This window comes from Eutrigla gurnardus (genome assembly GCF_963514095.1).
Source record: "Eutrigla gurnardus genome assembly, chromosome: 15".
In the NCBI taxonomy this organism is placed as follows: Eukaryota; Metazoa; Chordata; class Actinopteri; order Perciformes; family Triglidae; genus Eutrigla; species Eutrigla gurnardus.
In genome coordinates, this window is record NC_139938.1 from 12559989 (window position 1) to 12575816 (window position 15828).

Below are 15828 nucleotides of genomic sequence, written 5' to 3' on the forward strand. Positions count from 1 at the left end.
TAAGAGCGAAAGAGGTGCACGTTGCGCGTCTCCGCTCACCTCAACGTGCGCGCAGCCGATATCCGAACGCGACCGTTAGCTGGGGCCGGGCGAATGCGGTGGTACCAAAGAGGAGAAAAAATCTGACCGACCGTGCCGGGTGATGTGAAAAGTCACAATACTACAGGAAAACGAAGGCTTCCCATCGCACACTTAGACCAGTCAGGGGAATATGAGAACATCCATATGTCACAGGTAAGTTCGTGGTTTAACACGCGATTGTAGTTTTGTTTTTGGCACTTAGAAAGACTTGTTATTTTTGACGACGAATTGCCTGCAGTCTCTGCGCTTTCCCGTTCCGATCTCAAAATGGCGGAGAGGCCGAACGCTAAGCTAAGCTAGGCTAAGTGGCAAAGTTGGCATTCACAAGAGCATCGACTTAAGAACTGAACGTCAAGATAGCGCAACGGTGATGTTATTCAACTATATTGATTGTGATTGTCACCGTAATACGTTAAGACCGATCCTCGGTCAATGTGTGATTTGTATCGAGACACTTGTTGTGAGACCTAGCTGAACATTTGGCTACCGTTAGCGACGTCTATTTATGGAAGTTCTTTGGAGATGAGCTAACGTGTTACGTTAGCTAGATAAGCTAACGTAGGTGCTGTCAGCTTGCTGCCATATTTTATACACCCCGGTGAAAAAGATTCTGGTGTTGCGAGAAAATACATACATTTAATGCTCAATTTTGATATCGAAACGTTGACTTTATTTGTTGCGGAAACCTCTACATTTGTGCGAAAAACGTTATACTATAGTAAACCAGTGTCTTGTAACGTTACTGGGGAATAACAGCTAACGTATATAGTCCTGCAATCAAACTTGGGTTGCCCTACATATCCAATTCCCATTTAATTGTTATTTTCTTTTCAGCAAGGGGCTATGTTGCTAAGCTACTTGTTGGCGTAGACCAACGCCCTTTCTGTGTTTTGGTGTGGTGGCTGAGACGTAACGTTGGTATAAATCTCGTCTACTAAAACTGACAGCTCCAGTTAACGTCTACGTTATCGTGCTAAGCTAACGTTAGCTGGAAAGGGCGTTGCTGAGCCATTGCTGCAACTTTGCCCTTGTGGCCATCGAAGCAGGGAAAGACGTCACCCGAGCCAGATTTTGAACAGAGTACTGGTCTCAAAAATATCAAAGCAGCCTTTTGCAATTTTGGGGTTGTTTCCACGCGTACTGTAAGCTCCATAAAGGCAATCTACTAGGGTTTGAGGAATCGTAGTCAGGGTGGAGACTGAAAAGGAACATAACCACTGCTAATATACAGAGGTTCAGTTCACGTGAGATTCACATAGCCGTCTCATAAGTTCAATTTTGCTACGTAATGGAACGCCTTAGTAATTGTATGGTAGCGGTTTAAATATATTTTATATGTACTTGATTTTTTGAAGTACTAGAATATCTCATGGTTTTAACTATTACATGATTTAAAATCAATAAGGTGTAGTTGAAAGTATTATTTTAATTCTGCTGCATTTCATCTGGTATCCACATTTGTTCTTTTTCTCCTCTGTATGAGAAGAACTACACGTATTAGTACATTTTTAAAAAAGTACAGTACCTCTTAATTAACTGGTAAATTAAATATGATTTCATAGTATTATTATTATATTGTGATATTGTGTCAAGGTTGTTGAATACTCTCACTGTCTTGCCACATTTCAATATTGGACTGTCAGCATTGATAACACATGCAGTCTGTTTTAGATAAAGGTTGAGTAACTTATTGTAGGGGAGTGACTCATATTGCAAGAAATCTTGCTATGAAGATAGACATAATTGATTAACACAAATATAATGATGTAGTGTAGGCTGCTAGTTAAAGTGAAAACACGATATGCCTTGATGTTTGATTTGTCATCAAACATTGCCTTGTGGTTCAGTTTGTACCAGCAGGGACTTGTTTGGCCCGAAGGTCACCCATAAGGAGGGGCATTGTAAAACAACTTGACACGAACAGAGCATGATCACTGAAAACTGGATTTGCAACCAGAATGAATGCCTTTGGCTTGTTTTATTGCCTTTTTTTTGTTAGATTAACATGCATTCTCTCTAAATTCACTACTACTTTATAGGTCATCAATCCTGCTTTATTTATTAAGGCAGTTTTGACTGGAGACGTTGAAGTGTAAGTTGACTTAGAACATGTACACCTCTGGGCTCCACCTGTATTCATGATGAAAAAAGCTATCTCCACCCAAGGACTGAAATTAGTCATTCACATTTTATAGACTAATCGATTAATTGAAAATGATAACCGTTTTTGTTGTTGTTGGCTAAGTTACCATAGCCCAAATAAAACCTGAAGGCATACAGTATATAATGATATGTAACCCAGGAAGGAAGGCTTCACAGTCAACAACCATGATCGATCGATTGAAATTGTTCTCATGTCAAAGTAGGATCACACCATTACATTTACAAATTCATTTCCTAATAGTTTTAAAGAATACTGCATTTATAACAACATTAAAGGTGTTGTTTGGGTAGAAAATAGAGGCAAAGTCTGAATCAGATCACATTTGCACAGGCTGCTTGTTTAACTGACCATTGCTCATATTTTTAAGTGCTCTGAGAAAGACATGAGGCATAACTGATGTTTTAGTCTAAGCGTCATCAGGTCATAAAAAATAAATGTACTACAGGAGGAAGATGCTTTTTTTCTCCCCCTTGTTTTGCTTAAAATTTCAGCCTAGTCATGGTGCCCCAGATGTATGCTGGGGTCAATTCAGAGTCTAACTGAAGGATACTTTACATTACTCACATTAAAGGGGTGGTGTTTACAGCATGTGACCAATCGCAAACATGGACTATTATAGCATGCTATAATATTAGACAAAGACATAGAAGTTACACACAAAATCCAGTCTTACTGTAACACAGTTGTGTGAAATTAAAAGGATTAAAGCCTAATATCACTGCCCCTTTACGAGCATGAGTAGATCTGACCATAATGGCATAAATATAAAAGCAGTAAGCAGGCTTCCTTCCATATCTTATCACCCACAGCATACATAAATGTAGCAACCGGCAGCAAAGTCTACGGGACTCTTAATTGCACGACTCCAATGTGTGGCATGGTAATACGTGGCAACTAACACACAAAAGACAATTTATGATATCAATATAAGAGAATATACTAATTTTGTGTTTTTGTGATTATATAAATGTAATTTGTGTTGTTAGATTGCTGCTAGTTCACTGTCATCCTCTAATTGGAACATCGGTGGTTCTATCCCACAAGACTGCATGTTGATGTGTCCTCGGGGAAGATGCTGAACCCCAGTTTGCTCCATGTGTGTGTGTTTGTGTGTGTGTGCGTGTGCACACGCCAATGCTCGCGCCTGGTGTGCATGTGGCACGTTGCATGGCAGCCTCCCCCATCAGGGTATGAATGTGTGTGAATGGGTAAGTGTTGACATGTCATGTATAGTGCTTTGAGTGGTCAGAAGACCAGAAAGGCACATCATAAATGTCCATTTACCTTTACCATCAGTGATACCTTTGAATGTAGGTGAACAAACATTTTTTTAACTGTAGTGAATGTTGTTTTTGAAAGGGTAAACAACCAGAATATGGATTCAATATACATTTTAGTGTAGGCTAATCTTTATGAAATTCTCATGTCAATGTTATGAATGAAACTTTGAAGTATTGAATGTGGCCCTACTGATGGAAAAGTCTTCTTACCACTCGGAATTATTCTAGCCTATTTATATTGTATTTGCTCCTACATTTGTTTCACACCGCTGAGGTAGCAACTGAAAGAATAAGAATATAATATTGTCATGCATGCCATAAGAATACATACCATGTGTTTAAACTGTGTTGCTTTTAGCCTTGATTATGTTGTTAACGTCTTTGTATTTGTGTAATATTATCTCACTATAAACACATCAAGCTTTGAATGGTCAGTAGGCTGTGCTTTCATACTCATTGAGCACTTGGGATCATGTTAGGTATGAAGCATAAGTTACCATGTCAAATCTACCCCGGTAAGAAGTGAACCACCGCCATTGCCGAGGTGGTTTGTAGTACAGGGCCCAGTTGTCTGGCCTCTGTCTGGCTCTGTAACATCTCTGTACAACGAGTGATTCTATAGTGCCCAACAACTTCAACATTGTGATATCTCTTCTCTCTAGCTGATTGCATTTGCCTACCGTACTTCCATTTCAGGAGTTGCATTCTTACAGTTAAACGTTCATAATGTCAATAATGTAAGCTTATAAACTTCTTATGTTTTTAACTTTAAAAGTATTTGGTTCAGATAGCTTATGAAAAACAAGGTGGCCAGCGTTTAGAAGGATATTTGAGTGTGAAGGATGCATCATTTTTACGTGCATCTAAGTCAGGTTCTGTATAGACATATCCCCATTACTAAGGGACTTTTTTAGATCGGGACCATTGCATACCGCTTTTTAGAAAAGTTACGTCCCCAACCAATAATTATGTTGTACTATGATTGGTGGAACTGTTTATTATATTCCACCTCCAATTGCTGAGTCTATAAAATGTCATAAAAGATTGTCTTCAAATGTTTTGTTTTACAGTCCAAAAGATACAAGATAATAGAGGGAAATAAAACAGAAAGTAGCAAATCCTCACCTTTTTAGAAGCTAGTTTTATGTCATAATGTATTTAATTTTTTTTTTATCAAAATAGTTTTCTTTCAACTAATGTCTTTCAAAGGCGAACTCCTGACCACTTAATTTATGTTGTCGAGAGCCACCTTCTTGACGGAGCAGTGACTCCAGTCCCAAATGATAAAACTTATCTAGAGGTTGAAGTCCTAATGCAAAATATGTTTTTATCACCAGGAACTAGTGCTGGGCGGTATACCGGTTCATACCGAATACCGGTGGTTTTTTTGTTTATGATATGCATTTTTCATATACCCCAATACCGGTGAGTGTGTAGCGTATGAACGTCGGGAACGCAGAGCGGCGGAACGTCGCGCCGCCGGACATTGTTTGAGAGGGGGCTGTTTAGCAGCTGCACCAAACAAGCAGCATGCGAGAGCACAGCCTGTGTTGAGCGTAAGATGCGGTGAAAAAATAGATAAACACGGCGAAAGTTTCTTTTTGCCGAAACTTTCGCCGTGTTTATCCATTTCTTTTTTTCGCCGAAACTTTCGCCGAAAGTTCCGAACGAGCAAGCAATGAAACAGAAGAACTTGTGCCGAAAAGAGGAGCCGTGTCTGTTGTTTGGAAATTCTTCGGCTTTAAAAAATCGACGTCGAACAAACAACAATATTCTGCAAATGCCGTCGGGCTAAAGTTGTAGCCGCTGTTCGCACTGCGGGAGAAGAGACGAGTCAAATGTCACTCAAAGACGCGTTTGCTAGGGGGACTGCCTACGACAAGAAAAGCAAACTGTGGAACTATTTATTTTTTTAATTTATTTGTTTCAATATTATTTATGGATGTTGCCTTAATTGATGTCCAGTGGATAAAGAAGTCTTCATATTGCAGTTACAGGAGACGTATTGTTTACATTGTGTAGCCAGTTGGTTTACAAAAGATGTTTTTTCAAGTTGCAAAACAATAAAGGGTTCTGTATTTTGACTGCAACAGTCATGCATTCTGATTCCTTCACATCATTAATGCTAGTGTGGACATTAATGTTTTTCTACAATATTCACTCCTTATGACATTAAAATATGTCAGTCCAAGCCAATTTACTGCAGTAATTATTCTCTAAATTATTAGAAAATTAGGTTAACACCCAGTCGTGCTTGAAAAAAAAAATACCGTCAAATACCGTGAAACCGATATCATTTTGAAAAATACCGTGATATACATTTTTGGTCATACCGCCCAGCACTACCAGGAACTGACCACAGGCTGTGGTTGTCCACACATACAGATGCAAATTGTATAATAACATTGCAAACCTTTTGACTTTCCTCATCTCTAGTAGAATCTATAAATGAATTCAAACCAATCGTTTTAAGAGAAATGGTGTGTTTAGTTGATTGCACAGGTTTCAACCTGTCCCTGTACATTAATGCATCAATGCAATAACTTGAGGACTCGAGCAAGACACATACTGTCTCTTGTTTTTTTATGTGGTCCTTTAAAACATTCTCTCAAATTCAGTTGCTGGTGAGGCTCAGACCAGTAGAAGCACCTGAAATTGTCTTGGTTATGTAATAGTTCAGAGGTTGGTCTGTTTAGTCAAATGGCTATTTTTGAGCCACGCTGAGGATGCTGTTCAGCTAAAATCATTAGCTTGGTCTTGTCAGCTCAGCACTCATGTTTGCAGTCAGGAAAGAAGAGTTCTTTCTGGGACGCATCAGACTGTCCCTGGATTCATGTTTTGTTGTTTGCTGCAGATTTCATTGAAGGCAAATGCTTAAGTGTTTATCTGTAATATAGAAGGATATTCAGAAATAAACTTTAATGTTTCAGTTACCAATTGAGCATCATTTAATTGTTTATTTTCCTGAAGGAGTCTTGTAGCAATTAGCTGTGGATGGTGAAATGGACAAGAACGATGCACCAGACGGTGATATAGACAAGGAAGGCTTGCTGTCGAGGTCCTCTCTCTGTGTTGGGGGTTAATCCTGTTAGGTACCGTCCCATCCCTTCTTTACATTGCACTGTCAGCTGTATGGCGGACATGTGGTCTGTATCCCTTAGAAACACACACTCCAGGTTGTCTGGTCTAGCTGCTAAGCAGCTTAGTGCTATTGTGGCCCCAGGTACCAGCCGTGTTGAAGCTCAGGAAGTAAATGGTCTTAATAGCTTTACAATCAGTGAATGTTGTGTTTTGATTTTAAACATTTTGCATTATGCCGGCTATTGTAATAACACACACACACACACACACACACACACACACACATACACACACATACATATATATATATATATATATATATATATATATATATAAAATGATTTATTACCCTTTTTCAATTTCAAATTGAAAGAACTTTCACTCGGGTAACTTCCATAATTTTCATTGCAGCAAAAGGGTTTTGCCAATCAAACAAACAGACTGAGTAACGTTCAATCTTCCATACCACTGACTTGGCCCATGGCCACACAAAATCACGATCAGTTATTGTTACCAAAAGTTTTGACTTGTATTCACAATATTCATAGTTTATATCATCAAATATTGAAAACTTGGCATCTGTGTAATACAATATTGCCATGCAAAATATCATGATACTATGGTGTATCAATTTTCCCACCCCTAGTCTAAAGTCAAAGCCCCTATGATGGCTTATCCCTACTTTCCAGCAGTGTTTCATTTAATGTTCTTCCTTACTTTCTTGTCTCTCTGCCTCATTCACCCAAGCCTTGTTAATACTTAAACTGTTCTTAAGTTTGTTTGTTTTTTAATAAACCTTGAGTATGTATTTTTCTTTAATAACTTGGCCTTTATCCTACTTCTACAGGTAGCAGTCAATATGTCCGCTCAGCTATTTTTTTACTCACTTCTATCTCCCTTCTCTCTTCAGGTGATGGACACATCCGATTAGTGAGTAAGCTTTGGGCCAGTGAATACTCTTCAAGCCTTGTCCTGACAGTTGATTGACAGCAGCATCTCCAGTTCACCTCCCTCTATGTGGCACTCTTTTCGCCACCTCCAAGTCTGAAGGAAGAACACCACTGAGGGATCAGACACTTCACCGCCACACACTTCCCAGCCAGATTCCCCTGAACATCACCTCCCCCAAGAGGGAGAGAACAGCAGCCACTATGGTGCTGTCACAGAGACAAAGAGATGAACTGTGAGTGCCCTGGATGTAAATATGTGTCTGCAGGCTCATTACACATGCAAACAAGAACAAACATGTAGACGGTCACACATGTAGTGCTCATGAAGAGCTGCACATGCATGAAAGTGCATACATGTAGGCTTTTTAGCAATACTTTGAAGTTTGTCCACAAGCAGAGATGTATCTCATGTTTTCCTCTCTTGATATCATCCAGATGAGGTTAATGCAGATGTTGTGGGACAGTGCATACCTTTTATGAGAATGTGTAATCCTTGTGGAAGTGTAAAAGAGATGTGAGCTTCAAGGTGCTTCATTTGGTAGCTACTTAGTGAATATTTCATAACCCACATGACAGGGGCAAAGAAGCGAGGGGGATGGGGGAGGAGGAGGAACTTATGTGAGCAGCTCTGTGCCTGGTTGATCATACGATATGCACCCAGTTCAATCCACCCTGGTCAAGACACCACGAAACAGCAGATATTTTATCTCTTCATAATGGTCTAACCCTTATTGGTCAAACAAATGTGCACTTTTTAAGACTTTGATTAGGATAATTTGGCAGAAATCCCATGGTCCATGTTCAAACATACAGTTGTATCGGGGTTACAAATATTAACCATTCAAAGTGTCCTTTTAAGCTACAGCCTAAATTTAGCAAAATTACTCATGAAATATTCACCCGTCTTATAAAAGAGCTGTCCCACTCGTTTATATAACTGTGCACACAATGTGTATTTGTGATTGAGTCTATACGTGTGTTTAAGTCCGTGTTTCCATGTGCTTGTGGTTTCCCTGTCCTTGTGTCGTCCATAATAAGTGCTCTCTCTTTGTGAGCTCTGGTTTCCATAGCAGCACAGAACAGTTTCCCAGTGATTCAGTCTTTACAGTTTGTTTTCTTCACTGAAGAATAATTTCTTATGGCACTCAGTCAGATTTGAGGACATCTAAGGTGAGACTGAAACTCGAATGCCATTGCCCCCATCTGTTCGACAGGGTGTGGTCTTCCCTGGTTTTTAAGCAGGAACCATGGAGCTAATATTTTGTATTATTTACCTCACTGTGGTGTTATTGATTATTTAATTAATTTGTGCATAATGAAACGAAATTGCAAATATTGAACACTAAATATTAGCAGAAGACCAAATATGTGATTGACAAGGTAACGCCTGAAATTTTTTCAAAAATCCATTTCATTCCACTTTTTCCCACAGAAACCGGGCTATCGCTGACTATCTACGTTCAAATGGATACGAAGAGGCCTATTCCACCTTCAAGAAAGAGGCCGAGATAGATATGGTAAGGAGAGACAGTTGCACAACAATGTCAAGAAAAATCAATGTGCCCTATTTTTGTCATTTGTTTTAAGAAACATGTGGCTCTTTTTCTGGATGTGCCTTGTCTTTTCACCATTCATAGAATGAAGAGGTAGATAAAAAGTATGCTGGGCTTTTGGAAAAGAAATGGACTTCAGTCATCAGATTACAGAAGAAGGTAAGTAACATTTGTGCTAGCTTTTGGTGTATTTTATTTTTTATGTTTGGTAAATACTGTACGCTTGCCTAGACAAATGTAAAGTTTCTGACAGCCTTTTAGAAATCAACACTACCAAATGGACTGCATGATAATCTAAATCTTGTGGCTAATCTTCTCCTTTACTCAACACTCTGCCTCAGGTGATGGAGTTGGAGTCAAAGTTGAATGAGGCGAAGGAGGAGATGACACATGGAGGACCTGTGGGTCAGAAGCGAGACCCCAAGGAGTGGATCCCCCGTCCCCCAGAGAGATACGCACTGAGCGGACACCGCGCTCCGGTCACACGTGTCATATTCCACCCAGTCTTCTCTGTTATGGTCACAGCCTCCGAGGATGCTACCATTAAGGTGTGTATGCACTTAAACGGACAGTTTATAAGGCACAGTAAGCAACATATGAGGCAAGCTAATATTACAACACTGACATTAATCTTTATTTTATGAATCTTATATTCAGTTTTTATTGAAACTTGACAAAATATTAGACACACCATTCAATCTAATTTAGTAAAATCAACATAATTACAGCCTGTAGTACATCAAGAGGTCTGGAACTCCTTTTGCTTTTCTTATATTCATGTAATGTAATATCTTTGAGATATAATATCTAAGGACATCCCTGCTTTACAAATGTGTGTCTAGCAGGAATATTATGATGACTGTGTGCAGAAGCATTTATAAGCAAGATTATTGAAGGTTTCAGCTCACTACAACATAGCCTCTGCCGCTCTGACCCTTCAGATCAAAGCTGTTCTGTGGATCTGAGGCTCATCTCCCTTTTTATCCTCAGTGCTTGTGCTTCAACAGGCTTGTCACCCCCCTGCCTCCTCCCTTTCTTCTCCTCCTACCTCCCTGCTTCCTTTCTGTTTTCTGCTTTGTCACTGCTCATCGATGTAGAGATGGGCTGACGATGGTGTTGTCAGAAGCAACACTCCCAAAGAACAGCACCTTACACCATATGCTTTTAGCTGAGTGGATAATTGCAAACATTTAAACTATGATAAAATAGTTAAATATACAGGTGTTTGATTTCATAACACATTATGTATCCTGCATTTATTATACAGCCATGAAAATGTGACCCATCATGGCCTCCCCATGACTCAACATGGGACTTGACATTCAATTATGTCAATAAAGCATTGTTAGGCCACTAGCAAGGAACCAACATCATCAATGTCATATTTGATTTTTAACAAAAAACTATATATGTATATCTGTATCTGTTTGGGTCAGACTGAAATGTCTCCCTCACTGACCATCTTTATCCCCAATTTTAGGTGTGGGACTATGAGGCAGGGGACTTTGAGCGAACTCTCAAGGGCCACACAGACTCTGTGCAGGACATCTCCTTTGACCAGACGGGAAAGCTGCTGGCTTCTTGTTCAGCTGACATGAGCATCAAACTTTGGGACTTTCAGGGGTTTGAGTGCATCCGAACAATGCATGGTAAGAGATATTTACAGAAACAGCAGTGATTACAGAACACAACCACCTGTAAAAGTGGTGAAACTAATATACAACACACAACTAATGCTGTATCCAGTCTGGATCCAGCAAATGATTGTATTTGGTTCACAAGTATTTGGTTGTACATCTCTTATGATGCGGTTCACTTGAAATTAGTATTAATATATTTTCTGATTCTGGGTTTAACTCGCTATGGTTATTTTTAGTAATTAAAAAACTAAACACCAATCTTTTTTTAATGATGTGTGAGCTTCGTTTTAGTCACTGGCCTTGGGCACATCTGGCTTGGTGGTCTAGGTATTGACATGAACTCTGACCGTTTACATGACTAATCTCTTGACTGTGTCGTCCAGGCCACGATCACAATGTGTCGTCGGTAGCCATCATGCCAAATGGTGACCACATAGTGTCTGCCTCCAGAGACAAGACCATCAAGATGTGGGAGGTGGCCACTGGGTAAGGAGGGCGGAGCTTTGTCTCAACTTTCACTATGACAAGCACTTATAGTGACTGAGATTCATGTCATTTTACATTTTAAGCATGTTTTTTGTTGTCACATAGTTTCGATATTCCTTCATGTGGTCTTAATTTAATCCCTGATAATATTGCATTAGTTCACAATTAATTTAATTTTAAGTTGCTCATAGTTAAACTTAAAATATTTCCATTTACAGGTACTGTGTGAAGACCTTTACAGGCCACAGGGAGTGGGTGAGGATGGTGCGTCCCAACCAGGATGGCTCGTTGATCGCCAGCTGCTCCAATGACCAGACGGTGCGTGTCTGGGTGACTGCCTCGAAGGAGTGCAAAGCTGAGTTGCGGGAGCATGAGCATGTGGTAGAGTGTATTGCCTGGGCCCCTGACACTGCTCACCCCACCATACTGGAAGCCACAGGCTCAGAGGTATGTACAACTGCTGCAGGATCTGACATTTACCTACAGAGGATGTTCTTTTTGTCTGGTTCAGCTGGAGGGTTTTCCTACAATTGTGTATATTATGGGCAGTGAAGTAATGACTGGCTATTAAGACATGATGCACTTATTTATAAAACTGTAACATAAAATAAAAAGTGCAATTTCAGTGAAGCCAGTAAGGTCTTTGTGAAGACGGTTATCAAACTAGTAATTGAGTTTATCACAAAAGATTAGACGTCAAGGTCTTTCAGACTCGGCAGCAGAGGAGGTTGAGCCTCCTCTATTTTTAAAAGGCAAGCAGAAGATCAAAAGAAAAGTGAATTTAGTTGAATTAAACCATTACCAAACGTCAGTATAATTTGTAGAATACTTTTCTCTCCTGTTAAAAAAAAAAGTATAATTTTAAATCCTGATTAAAATGCTTCAACAGCAACACCTGCAGGACATGCAAGAAAGTGATGTTGGGGGTGAGACGTGGACCGGCTCCTGCTGTCCTCCATTAGGGCGGGACCTTTTCTAACAATTCAATGTATTCCATGTTCTTCGCGCTAATCTATGATCGGCCAAAACATGTAAACTGGCCATTGTTATTTTACTCCCTATTTTTTCATTGAACATGAATAGATAAACTTGCAGCTATTAAACGATATATTCTGTAAACAATACAAAAAATATATTTTTTTCATATTTTTATATCCAATGTTTTATTCAACCAATAATATGGCATCCATCAATCAACCTGCAACTACAGCTCTGCACAGAGTTAGAGAAGGTTGTCAGATAATCTTTTGAAGAATCAATTAAAATTCATTCCAACGTTATGTCCCGCCACCATAGCTAGATATTATTGCAATGCCGTTTCAGCTCGACTTTAAGCACAAACTGCTTTCCAGATCGAAGGATTTACACAGTTAAAAAGTAGATGTATTGTCATTCATGTAGCCCTTCACTCTTTCTCACATATTCTCTGTGTCTGCTTCACAGAGCAAGAAGAGTGGGAAACCTGGCCCCTTCCTTCTCTCTGGATCCAGAGATAAAACAATTAAGATGTGGGACGTCAGCATTGGCATCTGCCTTATGACTCTGGTGAGTAGCCTAAAGTGGTGATTTCTAGGACTGTGATGGTGTTCAAATTTAAGAATGAGGGGACTGGTCGGTAATCAATGTTGTCTCCTCAGGTCGGCCATGACAACTGGGTGCGTGGGGTGTTGGTTCATCCTGGAGGACGATTCATAGTGAGCTGTGCTGATGACAAAACCCTTAGGATCTGGGACTACAAGAACAAACGCTGCATGAAGACCCTGTGTGCCCATGAACACTTTGTTACCTCTCTGGGTAAGACCAAGTGATTAATGTGATTATTGAGATGCAAGTTTGAACTGCACTGAACCTGTGACGAAATGTACTTTGAATGCAGCATATCTGAATAACTGTTTACCCTTCTTGCAGATTTCCACAAGACTGCTCCTTATGTGGTGACGGGCAGTGTCGATCAGACAGTCAAAGTCTGGGAGTGCCGCTGAGACTGTCGCCAACTCTGACCCTGTTCTGACACCACGCCAACCCCCCCCCCCCCCCCTCCCCTCCCCCCCCTCCAAAAACCCCACCCTATCCCACCCCTCTGCTCCTCAGCCCTCTTCCTTCTGTCCTGACAGCCAGCCCAGCCCCTCACCTATCGCACTCCAAACCATAGTTGACCATGACGCTTACCTTGTCCCCGTCCGCTCCCCTCTCCTTCCCCCCCCTCCTCTACATCGGATGAGATAACTATTGTCCTTTTATGTAAATTATTCTGGATGTAGGGTACGCTTAATAAATGTCACGCAATCTCTGACACATAAACACACTCAAAAGACGAGAAGTATTCCTTGCATGGTGAATCAAACAAAAAAAATGTATACTGTTAAATTTGCCGAATTTGCATACTGTTGTCATGACTTCCTGTCAGGTCAAAGGGTAAATATCCTTGTGTGCTGGCGCAGGTGGATTCCAGTTACCTTACAGTGCACGAAAAAAACCAATGACAGCCCTTGTTGAGGGTGTTTAGGTTTTGTTTTGTTTTATTCCATGCTTCTATTTTTGTGGTCTGTCACTGCGTGGATGGTGATAGAAAAGGTGTGAGGAAAGTAAGCATCAAAGAAAGAATGAGTGGAAGGTAATAACAAGTTGAAGAAGAAAAAATAAGCAGGATGCAGCTCCCTAGTCGAATCACATGATCTTCTGTTGGCGAGTGCATGTGTACATGTGTGTATACATTGTGTGAGTGTGTGTGTGTGTGTGTGTGTTTGTATATTATGACAGGAGAATCTCTCCACCATCTCTCCTCTGATGGTCAGAGGAGAGAGAGGAGGCCAAGCTTCTCACCCACTGTGTTCATTCATACTACTTCATCTCTTTTAACAAACTTGCTTTCTAGTAGATGTTCACAGGACCTTAATGATCCCTAAGCTGCTGAGCACAGGCACACGCCCCATAGCAAAAGTGTGTTTTACAGAGGAAAAATCTGCTCACCTTTTTACGAGGTTTGTGTGTGTCTGTATGTCGCCCCCCAGAGAATCGCCCAGTGCCCTCTTGCTCGCTATCTCTGCCTTGTTAACCCATTGAGGGCTCACTCACATAGGATTTTCATTCTGCTTACTGTGGTCTCACTGCTCACACATACACATACACTCACAAATGCACATACACGCACAGTTAAAGTTGTGTATCAATATATCTGGATGTCATTGTTTGCAACATAATGAAATAAAATTCTGTAAATATAAGTTATCTATTTGTATGCTTTCTTTGAGGAAAGGAGGTGAAATGAGATGAAGGGAAAACTTCTGACAGAATTGACCACCCAAAGTTTCATAGTGAGGTCAGATAATGCAGCACACCTTCCAGTTCTTCCCATAGTAAATACTGTGGTTACAGTCTTCTCATTCTATTTTTCTTTTAGCAGTCTGCATATTCTCAACCATTTAATCGGTGTGACTGTAAAACAGCAAATATAATTTTGGGATGTGAAGACCAGTGACTAAAAGCATGTGGGTCTGATAACTACTTCATGTCGACAGAGAAAAGTGTCTAGAAAGAAGTGGGTCACTAGACAAAAACTGGATAACTGCTGCTCTAGACAGCAAATATTATTTATGTATAAGAATCTGGCTCCGCTGCACCGATCTTGGTCTGGTGCTACACCTTGGCTTCTTGTTAGTAACTTCCATCTGAGCAGGGCAGAGAAGCTGTCTGTCCCCGCTGTTATTAATTCAGATAAAGACAGAACAGATCAGCCCTGACCTAGTAGTAGTAGTAGTATTTGTTTAATGAAAAATGAGTTGGGAGATGGGGAGGATATGGTTGATTTGTGATGTGAAGAGAACGGCATAATACGTTTTGACGTTTATTCCTCAGGTGCAGCCTAGCGACTTACACTGCAAGCTCAGACTGGAGAGGCGAAGTCATCAGGAGGCAACAGGGACAGATCAAGCCCCCTTATCAATTATGTACAGTACCCCAGCCTGCTTCTGTGCTCGCACACATACCTGCTCACTCACCCACACACCAATTATGCGTTCTCTGTGCTCCAGTATCCTGGCAACGGTTGCCAGGATGGCAAGCGTGCAAGCATCACACCTTGCTCTGTCCTGCAGGTCTGTGGGCGGAGTTAAGGGTGCAGATGCCAAACTGGAAAGTTATTGCGGCACAAGGTTCATGTCGTACCAGGACACGGAGAACAAAGGGTGGCGGACTGAAAATGGTGCGGTAGATTTGTATGCAGTGAAGTGGCTCTATGGGACTTAATGAAAGGATAATAAACCTGTCTCGGTCTGAAACTTCCGTTTCTCAACAGAGGCACTGGAGTAGAAACATTGGCCTACATCCGCCCGCCAACACTCTCTCATGCCTCGCACACTTTCCCCCTCATGCAAGCTAAATACATCAAAACAGGGAAGAAGCAGCTCTCTTTCTCATTTATATTTCTACTAGGTCACCCATTTCTTTCCATCAGACAAAATTGTTATCAATATGGATTTATAGCAGAGAGGAAGTGAAAGGAGCAGCAGGGAGGTATAAACCTGCATCGATTACAATGAGCGGGTGTGATAAGGACGTGTGGAGGTTTCAAGGTCACTGTATACAGCAGACTCT

At 40.6% G+C, this 15828-nt stretch overlaps 1 protein-coding gene across 1 annotated transcript; it reads left to right on the forward strand.

Moving 5' to 3' along the window:
* The first annotated feature begins 63 nt into the window (after positions 1–63).
* On the forward strand, positions 64–14459 carry LOC311025817 (lissencephaly-1 homolog B-like). The gene is made up of 11 exons (XM_084028940.1): positions 64–234; positions 7517–7789; positions 8989–9073; positions 9194–9268; positions 9451–9657; positions 10590–10758; positions 11133–11235; positions 11454–11682; positions 12679–12780; positions 12873–13029; positions 13144–14459. Exons 2-11 carry the CDS (start codon positions 7758–7760, stop codon positions 13215–13217), a joined length of 1233 nt encoding a protein of 410 aa, XP_083885066.1. The 5' UTR covers positions 64–234; positions 7517–7757; the 3' UTR covers positions 13218–14459.
* Positions 14460–15828: the final 1369 nt, after the last annotated feature.

Coding starts and splice junctions, on each gene's coding strand:
- LOC311025817 (XM_084028940.1), top strand. CDS start 7,758: ATGGTGCTGTCACAGAGACAAAGAGATGAACT. Junction 9,269..9,450: donor TCATCAGATTACAGAAGAAG/GTAAGTAACATT, acceptor ACTCTGCCTCAG/GTGATGGAGTTGGAGTCAAA. Junction 9,658..10,589: donor CCGAGGATGCTACCATTAAG/GTGTGTATGCAC, acceptor CCCCAATTTTAG/GTGTGGGACTATGAGGCAGG.